Here is a 15,335-nt window from a genome sequence, read left to right as displayed (position 1 = left end):
TTGGTTTGGATGGCTGCTTCTTAAAGTGTTTGTAAGGGACAGTTGCTTGTTGTTGTGTATAAGGATGGAAACAACCAGATGCTGCCACTAGCTTGGGCAGTGGTAGAAGTTGAGAACAAGTTTACTTGGACTTGGTTTATGAGGTTGTTGAGGGATGACCTTGAACTTGGAGATGGGACAAATTTCACATTTATAACAGACATGCAGAAGGTTAGTATTCTGTATTATTTATCTTCTTTACAGTTCTATCTTTGTGTATATTATACTTCTATTTTTTCATAAATCTTACTGATATTTACTTAATGTGTAGGGACTGACTCAAGCAATGGATGATGTGCTGCCAAACTGTGAACATACACACATCCTAGCTAATTTGTCCGAGAATTGGAGAGGCATTGAAAGAAGAAATTATTTCTGGAGAGTTCTTTAGCAATTGTGACAGTGTGAATAACAATATGGCAGAAAGTTTCAACTCATGAATATTAGAGCCAAGACACAGGACAATTATAACAATGCTTGATGATATAAGAGTGAAAATGATGAACAGAATTGGGCAATTGAGGGAATTTGCCAATAGCTGGATCTGTAATATCTCTCCCATGGCATTGAAGGTTTTACAAGAAAACGCTGCCAAGTAAATGAAGTGTAACATTATATGGAATGGAGACACATTATATGAAGTGAAGGAAACTGAGTATCTGAAACACTTGGTTTCTATATAAACCATGACATGCAGCTGCAGAGCTTGGATGCTAAAAGGCATACTATGTGCTCATGCTATGGCTGCCCTTCATTTTAAAAAGTTGGAGCCATTAACTATGTTTCTCACTGGTATACCAAAGAGACTTATATGAAAATCTACAATCATTTCATTCAGTCTGCTTTTGATATGTCAATGTGGCCAGACTCCCAAAATATGTATATTATGCCACAAGTCAGAAAGATGCTAGGGAGGCCCATGAAAGCTAGAAGAAATGAGCAAACTAAAAATAAAACAGGTAAACTACCTAGGAGAGGACTGGAGATGACATGTAGAGCATATAATGAAATGGGACATAACAAGAGGCGGTGTCATAAGTCCAAGAGTGCAACTTCTAATGCAGCATCAAGTGCAGCACCAAGTGTCATTTCTGTACCAAGTGCAGCACAAAAAACTGAAAAAGGAAGGGGTAGACCAAAAGGTTCCACCAATATGGCAAGACCCTACAAAAGACCCAAAATAGTTGGGATGGGGGTGCTGCAAACAGAAAGTGGCTTCACTATCCATAATGTAAGTCTTACCATATTTTATAGAACAGTTAAGCTAAGTGGTACAATCTGTTAACACTAACCAATTTTTGTCTTTCTTTAACAGCCTGGAATGCCTTCTAGTAGGCCCAGAAATGTTATATCTTCAGCAGAGGTCACTGGAGAGATATTGGGCACACATCATCAACTGGAGTGAAGTGGAAAGGGAAAGCAGCTATGACACAAAGACAACTCCAGCAGAAGAGAGGAAAGAAGATCATCCAGACAAGATCCAAGGCTGCACAGTTGAGTCAAGGAAGCTCCACAACACATACCTGGATACTTTAGAAATATCATGTGTATTTGGCAAATTGGTCTGAGACTTTTATATTGTATAGTTATGTAGCTTAGACTATATTTAGGTACTTTTTTTGTGTTAGCAGTTGTGACTGCAATTATGTTATTGCACATATTTTGGACAATTGTGACTGATATGGTTTGGAAACAATACTACTGTTATTATGGTTACTAATGAATGAGCAGGAATGACTGCAATTTTGGGACAGATTTGTGTTTACTATGTTCCGTCAATGTACAATTCTAGACTGCTTGTTGCATGCAATTCTACTGATTCAAAATGCATAAACATAAAAAATTTAGAATCAAACAAGCACCAACTTCATTCCACAAAACAAAAATTGTTTATAAAAGGTATTCACCAATATTCAATACAACTAATGCTATATTAACCATGTTCAACAATTACACCAAATGTATAAAACAAAGAGCCTATGGCAACTTTATTTCATCATCCTTCAAATACAACACTTGAAACCTAGTACTAATGTCGATAATAACACAACATAAAATGATAAACCAAAGAACATTCTCCCTTTTCCTTGATCGAGCAGCTTTGCTCCTCCATTTCTTCTCCCTTTCTTTCATCTTCTAAACTTCATTTTCTAAGTAATCTAGTTGAATGCATATCTTATCAATCTCATGTCATCCTTCTTTGTTGTCGTCGGATTGTCAAGTTTTTCAAAATCTTCAACTTGGCTCTCAAGTATCACGATCTCTTTCTTCAATTTAGGAATAACAAACTTTGATCTAGGGTCAATTTCACCATCCCTCCAACGCCAAAAATCACATGCTCGAGCACCCTTATCATAAACAGCCATAAAAATTATATTTCAGTATTCAGTTGTTCAATTATTAACTTAAATAATCTTAATCAATTCAAATTACCTCATAGTATGGACAAGCCCAATACCTTCTACCAGGATTCCTAGGGATCCAAGAGGTTAGCGGTGGCAGCAAATATCCATGATTACATCGCACTTCTTCAGTAGATGCATGATCGTCCTCTTTCATATAAATCCTAGTCAACTTTTTGGAAGGCATTTGAAAATCGTCCTTGTAGGTTTCAAACAAAAGAAAAAAAAAGGGGGGGGGGGGGGGAGGGGGAGTTTGAGTAGAAACAGACTGAAAAATTACCCAAATCAAAGTAAATTACCTACCTTTGCCTTCAAAAATCCAATCTAGAACAATAGTTATGGTTGATTTGGTAGGGGGAAAAATTAGGGTTCTTGAGGTAGATATGGTAGAAGAAAAATTGGATGCAAAGGGAAATATTACCTTTTGGGGGAGGTTTTAATTAGAGCTGATAAATTATTTTTTTTCCTTTTTATTTTTAGTTTTACGATTACATAAAAGCATTAAATGCGCCCATTTGTGGTTATACACAACGCGTCTGGGAGAGGGCTTAAAAGGGTAAAAAAATCAATCTGAACAAGTATAGGGTGGTATTGGAAAGAAACTAATTTATCGGGACAAGGACCGGAAGCATCTCATGTATATTCTCTTAAATTAATGTGCTAGAATACTTTTTCTTCAATTGGAAAGTGGGACTGTTAGGAGTAGATTTAGCTTACGTAAGCATTTACAGGAGTCACTGATTATGTGAGTTATACATGGCCACCATCTTTTTTGTTTGCTTCTATAAAGGTAGTGGCCACGCCAGTTGTTGCGCAACTGCGCTATTCCTATCTTCGATCAGCAAATGTGCACTTGGTTTTTTATCACGTTTGCGAATTTAAACTTTAATCTTTCATGGTTATCACACTTTATTGACTGTTAAATCACACATTTGAATGCATATTGCATATAATCATTTAGAAGTGATTGATACGAGTTATAGGCCTTTACAAGCCAAATGAAAAGATATATTATTCTTGAAACCTCATGAGAAAAATACGATATGGATAAGCAACGACATGTCACTCTCTTTTTCTCTCAAAGAAAACACCAACATCCCTAAAGGAAGTCACATTTTTATAGGCAGTTGTGATCTCCCAAGACCTGGCTCAAAATTTTGTTTAATAACTATAGCTCCAGTGGTCGAGAAACTTTGATGCTACAGTATGCCAGAAACAGAGAATTGAGGCGGTTAGACCTACACCCCAAAAATGCTACCAGCATAGGAGCCTATGCTTCCATTCTTCTTGTTGATGAAGGTGCAATCACTTTTCTCAGTGTGAAACGATACACAAGAAATATGTCATCAGCCTGCGATGTCCAATAACAAAGGATGTAGTGAGTTGAGAATGCACTCACTGGAGGATAAGTTAAGTGATACTTCGGCTCCACATTCACATCAGGAGCATTTTGTGCTTGCCCATTTAGTACAATTCCTAGTTCACCAAGAGTTGCCTGTTTTAAAGCTCGCATTAAAAGTACAGATTCCTATGCATGTTCCAATTTTTTATTGTTCAAAATAAGAGCCAGAAAACTTCAGTACGAATACTTTCATTTAGTACAGAATCAAAGAAATGACACTTCACTTCTATATGCCATCAATATTACAGCAGTAGCAATAATAACACTGATACCATTAGGCAGTTGCAGGTGCAATAGCAATCGCCTACGCATGAAAAGAACAAACAAATTTCACAAATACAACAGCATTAAGTGCCAAACACAGAATTTAGCGAGGAGAAACTGGAGGGACAGGAGTTGAGTAATGCACGATAAGAATTATAAACCAACGTTAACACTGTTTGCGTTTACATACATTGAAACTTTTCCACTTTGTTGTGTGCGCTCATGTAACATTTTCATTTTTCTACATTTGAGGCACCATGTCTCTTTCAAGAACAGAGTCTTAACATTCTCAGAAAAATTGCCAGAATGAAGTACTACTATTGATGGTTTAACCAGAAGACAGGGTCCTCTTTCTTTCAGTTATCCCGAAGCCAACTGGACAAATATCATAGATATAATAAAAAACAATACACCTCTAGTTCACTCTGAAGCCCAGTATATTCTTACTAACGGACCATGCCTTCTTGCTCTTCTTCTAACCAAATGAGATCCATTAGCAAATGGCTCACTATTACAAAGAGGAACCTGATCAAATCAATCAGTAAACCGGCTCTTTTTACCACTCCATCCTGAACCTATATTGGGGCTTCTGCTACGACTGCGCTTCCGTGGAGCATCCGCATTGTGGGTACCATGACCATATCTGTCACTACATGATTAGAAACTAGTCAAAACCAAGTAAAAAGGGGAAAAAGAAAATCCAGAGGAACTTATGAATGGCTGAATACCTGTCACGTGATCCCCGGTCATAACCATGTCCTCCATTCCGTCCAACATAGCTGGAATTATAGGGTCCACCACGTCCTCCACGTCCACCTGGGCCAGAACCCCAGTGATTCCTAGCCCTTCCCATACCACCACCGCGAGAAGCCATATCACGTAGCTCAGTTGGCACACATTGATTTGCACCTTCTAAAACTTTAACAAGATCTAAAGCATGCTTAGAATCCTGGTCGGAGAAAAATGTGTAGGCCAGACCAGATGCTCCGGCCCGGCCTGTTCTACCAATTCTGTGGACATAATCTTCTATTCCAGTTGGGAAGTCATAGTTTATCACCACCCTGTGACAATATGTTCTCATTAACTGCCATTACCCCAAAACCCTCCACTCATTTTTTCTTTTAAAAAAAACGAATATGCATATGGATGCATAAACATATTATGCTTATTGCACATCAAAAGAGTAGGTTACATCACAATATACTATTAGGTCTTAGTCCAAGACCATGGTCCAAGTTGGAGCTGTATGTACTTATGGAAGGCCAAAGTAGTTACTGATTATTCACATCCCACACTAAGAGGCAGAACTGTGGATAGAAACTTGACTGCTTGGCTCAAGTTCAATTTCTAGGACAGAGGGTGTGTTTGGTATGAAGGAAAATGTTTTCCATGAAAAATATTTTCCTAGAAAACGTTTTAATGGAAAATGAGTGATTTCATTACTTATTTTTCCTTGTTTGGTTGGTGAGTGGTTTCCGGAAAATATTTTCTAGTGTTTGGTTAGAGAGCAGAAAATATTTTTTTATGCTACTCTACTCACCCCTTTCCCCCAAGTACCCATGTTTCCTTGCTCACCCCTCCCTCCCCCAAATACCCAACGTTTTTAGAACTCTATTTTCTTCAAGGAATCTAATTATTCTTCTAAAAATTCATACAAACCCAAAGGAACTAATATGCTGCTTTACTTTTTTATGCAAAAATAACATTAAAATTTGTGCTCCATAACTAAAAAACACTCTTTTTTTGGTTGAAAAATAAAGTACTCTTTCTGCAACATGAAAATAAAGTACTCATTTTATTGAAATAAAAGAAAATACTTTTTCTACATCATGAAAAGAAAATACTCAAATTGTTGAAATGAAAAAAAAAAACTTTTTTTGCATCATGAAAAGAAAATACTTTTTCTATAAAAAGAAAGTATTGTTAATAATATTTTTATTTAGGGTGGGTGGAGGGTGAGGGGGTGGGTGGGTGTTGGGGTTAGGTTGGTGGGGATGGGTAATAGGGTGGGGAAGGTTGGGAAAGAGTTTTGAAAAATGTTTTCCTGGGAAAACATTTTCCTCCAATTGGATAAAAATGAGTTCACGAGGAAAATATTTTCCAAAACATTTAAGCCAACCAAACATGGGAAAATTGGAACTTCACACCAAACACACCCAGAATGTAAATGCCAACTTCTAATGTCTACTTGATTATCCAAATCATGGCAATGCATTCACCGCCGACTTGGTTATCAAGGAAGTGTATAGTTACAGTTTTGGCTGATGCTCTCCCTAAACTAACACATCACTTGGGAAAAAAAACCACCAAGACACACCAAAGGGACTAAAGAGGGGAGGGCGAAGCAATCAGTAGGTAAACAATACTTCATTCACTCCTTTTTTGTCACTATTACTGTTTTTGTCGATCCCTAAAAGACAGCCACCTTTCTATATAAGGAAAGTCATTTTAACATTTGTGATTTTTCCTTAACATACTCTTATAGAAATTAACATGGCACATTGAATACCACTAGATATTAAGGGTACTTTTGGTATGTTATACAAATTTAGCTTATGCATGAAAAAGTACATTTTTTCCTCTAAACAACACATCCAGTCAAAACACCACTACATATAGAAATGGACAGCATATGTCAATCCAACAACTAATACCGTGGCACATTGAATACCACTAGATATTAAGGGTACTTTTGGTATGTTATACAAATTTAGCTTATGCATGAAAAAGTACTTTTTTCCTCTAAACAACACATCCAGTCAAAACACCACTACATATAAAAATGGACAGCATATGTCGATCCAACACCTAATACCGTGACCAACACTTTCTTATCCTATTAGACATCAGAATTGAAGAGCACATGAGCAATGCATAATCAAACATTATGTTTAACGGCACCAACCTGATATCTTTGATGTCCAAACCCCGCGCAGCAACATCAGTAGCCACAAGCACAGGAGACCTGCCAGAGCGAAACTGGCTTAATACATAATCCCTCTCACCCTGAGATTTATCCCCATGAATTGCGGCTGCTCCAAAATTGCGAGTAAGATTGCGAGATAGTTGGTCGCACATTTTCTTTGTCGAACAGAAAATAATGATTTTTGACCCTGGTTCTTTAGATCTCAAGATTTGTTCTACTCGCCGTTGTTTCTCCATCGGCAGCACGACTTCAATGTACTGCAAGAGACAACTACTTGAATTAATTGTAACCACACCAGGTTCAGCTTTTATGCTTAGGCATATATAATACAGATTCTACTACAATACCTCTTTTTGTTCAGTTATATTCTACTATCATACCTCCCAGCCATCTTCTCCAATAAGGAGAAGTGAAGTACTTAAAGATATTAAATAATGAAAATTGCCCAGGAAAATAATAAAGAAACACACCTGCGTGATAGACTTGTTTGCAACAAGCTCATCAACATTTCCAATATTAACTTGAACTGAATTAACCAATAGATCAGCAGCAATCTTACGAACCCCCTTCGGCCATGTAGCTGTATACATCAGTGTTTGCCTCTGCACAGGCACCTCCTTCACAATTTTCCTTATCTGAGGTTCAAATCCCATGTCCAGCATACGATCCGCTTCATCTAACACCAAGTAAGAAACTTGACCAAGGCTAACTCTTCTCATCTCCAAGATGTCGTTCAAACGACCAGGAGTGGCGACGACAATATCTACACCCCTACTCAGCTCCCGTAGTTGAGGACCTTTTGGTGCACCTCCATACAGACACTAACCATCAGAACATAAATCATAGTTAGTTTTCAAACAAAATTAAGATCATAATTTTTCAAGTTCATCAACAAACGTACGTAATTGACATTAACATCTCTGCATTTGTCTAATAGCAACTATTCAACTATTCTATATGCAGGTGAGTATGCAGCTGGAAAAGCTGCAAAAAATTTAGAAAATACATGATTCACAGCTCAAAACAGAGAATGCAATATTTAACCTGTGAGTTTTAGATTTCTATAGGGTGGATATTCCAGAACCAAAGTCCTCTGAAAAGCTGTTGCATTTGAGTGTTGCAAAAACGCAAGTCATATAGCAAATATTCTAATTATAAAATAGATGCCAGACTAAGCAACAGTACTTCAAAATGATAATAAAGTTCTAGTACTCCCTCCGTTCCACTTTATGAGACACGATTCGGAGGACAAGGGTCAGACTGCCTAACTTTTTGTGGAACTTCAGAAATAGAATCTTCAAGTTTTTCGAAATAAAATTAACATATTTAGAAACTAAATAAAAAGTACTAATAAGTCACAAAAGTTAACAATTCCAAATATTTAAAAAGTCATAAACTATAAGGGAGTAATAGAACCAAAACTATTACACTCACAAGTCAAAAACATCATACCGTGCAGGATATCCTTGACGATTTCCCAAACTTCACTGCTTCAGCTTGTATCTGCGTGGCTAATTCTCTTGTTGGTGATAGTACCAAAATAGTTGGGCCTAATTGAGGATTCTTGCGACGATGTTGTAGATGAACAAAGGCAGGCATCAAGTAACCCAGAGTTTTGCCAGACCCAGTCTTCGCAATAGCCACTATATCACGGCCCTGAAGGGCAATGGGCCAGGATTGTGCCTGTATTGGAGTAGGAGCCGAAAACCCAGCTTGATGCATCTGTAAATGTTGGCAACATCATTCAGCATATATACGAACTCAGAATTTTTTTATTTGACTATCTGAATGGCCAACACAAGAAGAAGCATCATCCCCCTTAAGTAGGCAGCCAACACTTGCTAATACAAACAAGAGCAGGAGGACGCCTCTTCTTCAGTTTGGACCATGTTGGCAGACTGAATCATCACCGACAGCAGCCCCAGCCACGAACATGGATGATTCGGAAAGCCTTCAGAAAATTTGGTCCACCAAATAAGGGTGCTCCACATACATGGAAGCCCCCAAAGGATGGTTGAACAGCGTACGACATTTAGCTCCTCCTTGGAGCAAATATCGCACCTGCGTGAAAGTACAGACGGGAAAATGGATGAGTACTGAAGCTCAACGATGGACCTCCAGCAACCATTGAAATTTAGAAAGAACACACTCGATTATTACTGTAAATTCTTTGACAAGAGGTTCTCCTGAAGGAGCGTTTAAAACACAAATAGAAATGGGTTTATTCATACCTCCCTCACAATCTCTGAAGGAAACCCAGTCGCTTCAAATGATGTCAAAGGTGCAGGAACATCACCTCCCTGTCAAATATGATGCAAACATGAGTATGACTGACAATTTTGTATCCAAGGTTGGGGGTGGGGAGGGAAGAAAAATTAACATGAAAGATGAAGATGAAGCTCTTTTGAAAAGCTAGACTAATACAACTTTCAATTGAACATAAAGAACATAGCCACTTAGAGTTCTGATTTATGCTACAGCAGGTAGAAGACAAATAAAGAACTGGAAAATCACAAGACATAATACCAGACAGAAGAGACTAAACAATTTCATCTTCAAGATGATGGCCCTAAAATAAAAGGCAGTCGAAGTTGCATTTCTTGTGCTTTTCTTGTGGTCTGAGTTACAGAAACCGAATCAAGAAACTATAGACCTTCAATCATCCAAGATGTAGTAGTAAAAAAGATGAAATAATTCAGACATGGTGCAACTGTAGCCAAGTGAAGATAGCTCAATATACAGAAACATGTCATACGAACCCTGCAACATCCTAATGATAATGGAGGAGAATTGCCCTCTAGAATGCGATAAGACAACCTTTTACTTTGTCCAAACCCATACAACTCTCACCAAAAGATAGTGGCAGCTCACACATATGCAATAAGAAAACATTTTGAAACAAAAAGAATTTATAGTGTTGGATGTGGAGCAGAGCATAGTATGGGAAAGGGCGTGCGGCGCCAAATTATAGGCAGGGAATCTGTTGTACCAAAATTTCTGGTTGATCGAGCGAATTTGTCAAGTTTTTCTTTCATATTGCAATATGTCAAGTTTTAGAAATCTGGATGCTATTCTCTGCAATGACACTGCTAGCTCCCTTATTTGCTTTCACATGACTGATCGTTCTCCAGTTCATTCACCTGCTTCTTCTTTTTGAAAATGTAATGAAAAGAACAATAATTTGAAACAATTCATTCACCTGTTTTCATTATGAGCCTTTCGCAATTCATATTCTATGAATTGTCAGCTATCTACCAAAAAGTAGTTGAGCTAGATACTAATGATGATGATAATGATGTTCAACAAGTGGCAAATAAACTCTAATCTATGATCCTTTCGTATGATGTAATGTTCAGTCAAATCTTCACATTCAGTGTTGTATTTTTATTTTGTGTTTTATATGATGTAGAAGACTTGAATCTAATATCTATAATGGAGGGGGTATTCCTATGCCTTTTGTTTTGATAGTTCTATTGGTGGTGCTTTTCAAAGGTTAACTCACAACTAAAATTTGTATTTACTAACATAAGAATCTCATCTCATCACTAGTCCATATTTAGTATGCTGTCTGACCTTTCAGTAAACATGATAAGAAAAACAAATGCAATTACTATATGTTAAATAGATTACATTTGAAATTTTCACGAATTTATTCATATTGTTAAATGTGCAAAGTCCAAAATTATTGACTACCTTTCCAGGAAACCACCAAATATATTTTGCAACCCCGGTAGTCCAATAGACAGATGCTAATATGTAAAAATCGAAATGGCTTATTTCACAATTATTGAAATCATAGCAAACACTAATCATCCTCCGAGAGATCAAGTTAACACCCATTTGAGTTTTAAAAGTGAAATTCTAAAAGTGAAAAAGAAATGAAATGGTTCTTCATATAAATCAAGAAGGCACAGTTTCTTAGTTTCTTACCGTAACAGAGATTTCATTGCGGCGGCAGTAGGATTCTTGAGATATGTCACTTCCTACACCTAGAGAACCATAGCCTTCATGGACAGATGTTCCATCATGAAAATGATCAGAACTGCTTCTTGCAATCTACCAAATAAATAAAAAGCTAAGAAAAAGAAACTTGCACCCAGAGAGATAAATATAAAGAAACAAATCCAGAGAGGGGGGAACCTGACGGGTAAACTCAAATAACATTCGACTACTAAAGTTCAAGTTTCTATAGCAATTTAGTGTTGACCATTACTCATAGATTACTACTTAAGAACAGATTCTTTCTTTTAAATAAAAAACCTTCATAACCTCTAGGCAATTCAGCATAAACCATTGCTTATCAGAGTAAGCAAGGGGACAGATCTTTCTTTTCCTTTCAACTAAGAACTGAACCTAATTTTAACCACATGCTAATACTTCTTTGCGCATTTCTCAGCTAAAACTACAAAGAAAATGAAAAGGAAAACTGGTCTCGACAGAGATACAAGGAAAGTGCAAACTAAAAGATATTTCAACCTCTTTTTGAGTTGCCGTAGACCACCTTCTCTTTTTCACAAATTAGAATCCCTTGTAAAATATACAGGCTCAAAATCATATGTAATATAATACGATAATTCAACCCCAAAATTCATTATTAACACTTGATACTTAGTTTTTTTGATGATAACATAAATGATAGATTTTAAAGGATCCCAAACATAGAAATGACATATCCATTGATAATCTCTCTTTAATCAATGTCAATGATGTCAAATGGATTTAAGAACACGATAATATGAAAATCCCAAAAAAAATCTTAACCAACAAAATAGTTAAACATATTCGCTTTGTCGTATCTATGTCCAAACTGAATACAGAAAAAAAAGATGTTCTTTTAGAAAAAGGGAAATGGGAGAGAGAGAGAGAGAGAGAGGGAGAGATGGAGAAGGAAGGAACTAAACTGACAGAGATACATTAAAACTAGATAACTGATCTCCCTTCACACATGATACCTTGTTATTGCTACCTCTGTTGTGTCCACCGTCTGGATCATAGCGTTGACCTTGAGAAGGCTTTTCAACAGATGAACTTACAAATACAGATGACTTATGTGCTGGAGCAGACACTGCATGGGAAGAGGGAACAGGCCTCTCATATTGGGTATCGTTGGTCTCTGGATTCCAGAAGTAGATGAATCCAGTCGTACCATCAACTAGGCCTTTCCAAGGTTTGGGGAGGGTAGGGTCTTCTGGTGCATAACTTGGACCAGCGGAAGATGCAGTTACAACAGCCATCTCAAACTTCAGTCTCCAATGACCACTGGATTTATATAACATCAGCGTGCAAAAATTATGAAATGTAAATTTGGAGAGAAATGAGCAACCATGCTGAAAAAAAGGACTACAAAAAAGCTTCTTCCTTTTATGCTGTATCACCATTGACCATCCACAACTTAGAAAAAAGGTGGTAGTAGTAGTAGTAGTAGTAGTAGTAGTTATCTAAGTCAAGGCAAAGCAAGCATGCTACAGCCAAACAAAATGTCAATTAAAGAGATGCCTAGTTGAACAAAATAGTATCCAACAGTAGATGACTCAATCACTTCAATAGTTGTAGACACAGATCACAGCTACAACTTGGTATAAATTTAAACAAAAAAACTCTTGGACAGAAGGACAGCTATATATCATCGTGAGATGCACTAAAGAGCCAAAATAGTTTCTTCCTAACCTTTTAAGGCTTATGGATGTGTTTGATATGAAGGAAAATGTCATCTTTTTTTTTTGAAAAAGGTAACAAAATGTTATCTTGGAGAATAAATAATTTTCTTACTTATTTTCTGGTATTTGGGGGTGGGGGAGACACTCATGTGTAATGCCACTTATAGAACTTGTTTTCCCACCTCCCACTTATAGAACTTGTTTTCCCTACTCCCACTAGGTAAGTGGTCATTTTACTAATTTTTAAGGAACTTGTTTTCCTAGAAAAAATGTGTTCCAGAATATTTTGACCAACCAAACATGGAAATTGAAAATTCTTCCACACCAAACACATCCCTCTTTTTATCACAACGGTGTCCAAGCCAGCTTGCGTGCACCTCGACTATTCTACCGAGTACTTGCTACCACCCACCAGCACAAGTACCGGGTGTTCTAAAGCTTGGGCAAGCTCTCCACCCCACTTCAATGACCACTGGGCCACCCATGGGTGCACCTAACACAGCCTATATCACTTCTTTTTTTCTTTTCCCTTCTCTTACGCTAATAGGAAAACTGCTCCAGTAACCTCCTGAACTACAACAATCATGAACTATCATTCAATAACTATCTCTCAATCCTACATCAATCACTGTTTGCATATACATGTCATCTAAAAAAACAAAAACAAAAAACATAGTATTAGTATTAAAACTAAGCTGGTCCAAGCTAGCCTTTTCCAGTCAGGAGGAGAAAAACACATAAGTAGGTCTAGAATCACGCGCAGGAAAACTAATTCAAAAGGTCTGCAATCGCCTGGAGCAGTAACCATTAACCCTAAATGACAGCTCAAAAGGCACAAATTTGAGGTCAAACAATCAACCAAAAAGAAAGAAAAGCTGATCAACCCTAGATTATCATTTGATAACACATAACAGCGATTGAATGAAAAAAAAATCATATAGTTAATCCAGATCTGAAGTATTACATTAAACAAATCAGAAATTGATAGAGAATTATACCTGACGATGTCGATCTGATAGCAAAAAACCTTAAACTAAATAGGAAAAAATAAGTGGACACAAATTATTTCCACCTCCAAGGATTTCTCCCTTTTTCTCTAGGGTTACAAGACCTAGAAAGAGAGAAATACGCTTCCAAAAAAATGAGAAGCGTGAGGAGATAAAAAGGAGTTGAAAATATCTGATAGATGGGATATTTATAGAGAACCGATAGTGAAACCCAAAACGCTTTGCTCTTTGCCCAAAATTCTACATCGGTGTCGGCCACATGTTTTTGGGCCAGGGGCCCACCTGGCTCAGCTTGTCAATAAAAAAACATCGGATTCGTAGTTGAAATTAGGGATCTTTATACAAATAGCCGGTCTAATTTACTATTTATTTTTTTAGCCAATATATATAAATTGTACAATAATTATATATAATTATACATATATTTTATACTCCCTCCGTTTCAATTTATGTGAACCCATTTGATTGGGCACGGAGTTTAAAAAAAGAGAGAAGACTTTTGAACTTGTGGTGTAAAATGAGGCACATATATTTTGTGTGGCTATAAATCATTGCATAAAGGTAAATTGTTTCCAAATAAGGAAAGAGGTCATTCTTTTTTGCACAAACTAAAAAGAAAATAGGTTCACATAAATTGAAACGAAGGGAATATGTATTATGCATATTTGTCGGCTATCTTAAGTTATAGCTTCTGTAGGCTATTTAAGTTAATTCTTCTTGAAAGTACAATAAAAGGTCAAGTTTCCCAAAGTTAGCCAAGAGACTAACCCCCGCCCCCCGTAAGCTAAAAACCACCAAAGATGCCAAATTGTCAAAAAATCAACTCCAAACGTCTTGAATATAGTCAAATACAACCCAATAACGTCAAACAAAGCCATAGGAATCAATTTCAAATAATAAAGTTCGAATCTTTAATCAAATACATAAAGTCAAGCAAAAGTTCAACCTGGACTTGCTTATCGGAACCCGACAAAACTCACAAATCCCAATTACCCATTTCAATACGAGTCTATATATAGAAGTTTCATCCAAAATCGGCTCCAAATCAGGGTCCAAATCTCAATTATTCACTTTCCAAAATTATAGTCAACCCCCCCCCCAAATTTCTCTTTATAATCCAAGCTTTTAGGTATAGAAATCAATGAAAAATATGATACAAAGTCAAATCCAAGTGTAAATTGCTTCCTTCCAATGATGTAGTGAATTTACTCTTCAAAATCTCTCACTCTCGAAATCTAGGGCTCAAAATATGATAAAGTGGGTAAAAGTCCCGAAATCTCAACTTCAATATTCTACCCAATGATGTTCATCTCAATCGCGACACAGCTTTCGCGATCACGAAGGCTAAAAATCTGCCCAGCTATAAACTCCACATCGCGAACGCGAAGACATCCTTGCTAACACGGTCCCTCACCCGCGAACACGAAGGCAATCCTCCTACCCGACTACAAGCTTCTGTGAACGTGCAGTAACAGACCTCAGTCCTCTGCGAACGTAGCCCAACTCTTGCGAACACGAAGGGTAATCTTCGTTTTCTAACTCTGCTACTCTGCGATCGAGAGCCTCTCTCCGCGATCACAATGAATCCACCTGCACCAGAAAACCAACAGTCCAAAAATAAGGGAAAATAGTCTAAAA

General features: G+C 37.2%; 1 protein-coding gene and 1 long non-coding RNA gene across 3 annotated transcripts; both read right to left on the bottom strand.

Annotated features, from left to right (window-relative positions):
- Positions 1–2,185: 2,185 nt before the first annotated feature.
- Positions 2,186–2,612, bottom strand: LOC104111518 (uncharacterized). Its single transcript, XR_689732.4, has 2 exons — positions 2,473–2,612; positions 2,186–2,387 (listed from the first exon to the last, which is right to left on the bottom strand). It is a non-coding gene; the product is annotated as an uncharacterized lncRNA (long non-coding RNA).
- Positions 2,613–4,239: 1,627 nt separating this feature from the next.
- On the bottom strand, positions 4,240–13,857 carry LOC104091325 (ATP-dependent RNA helicase-like protein DB10). 2 transcript variants are annotated; one of them, XM_070185650.1, is made up of 9 exons: positions 13,689–13,857; positions 11,986–12,292; positions 10,964–11,089; positions 9,265–9,333; positions 8,486–8,755; positions 7,504–7,854; positions 7,013–7,290; positions 4,836–5,168; positions 4,240–4,756 (listed from the first exon to the last, which is right to left on the bottom strand). In XM_070185650.1, exons 2-9 carry the CDS (start codon positions 12,265–12,267, stop codon positions 4,642–4,644), a joined length of 1,824 nt encoding a protein of 607 aa, XP_070041751.1. In that variant the 5' UTR covers positions 12,268–12,292; positions 13,689–13,857; the 3' UTR covers positions 4,240–4,641. The 2 variants fall into 2 exon arrangements, with proteins under 2 accessions (XP_070041751.1, XP_070041752.1); XM_070185651.1 differs by having other exon boundaries at positions 4,240–4,750; positions 13,689–13,855.
- Positions 13,858–15,335: the final 1,478 nt, after the last annotated feature.

The sequence above is a fragment of the Nicotiana tomentosiformis genome, chromosome 9 (genome assembly GCF_000390325.3).
Source record: "Nicotiana tomentosiformis chromosome 9, ASM39032v3, whole genome shotgun sequence".
NCBI lineage: Eukaryota > Viridiplantae > Streptophyta > Magnoliopsida > Solanales > Solanaceae > Nicotiana > Nicotiana tomentosiformis.
Note: the sequence above shows the minus strand (reverse complement) of the source record. Positions and strands in the feature narration are given on the sequence as shown.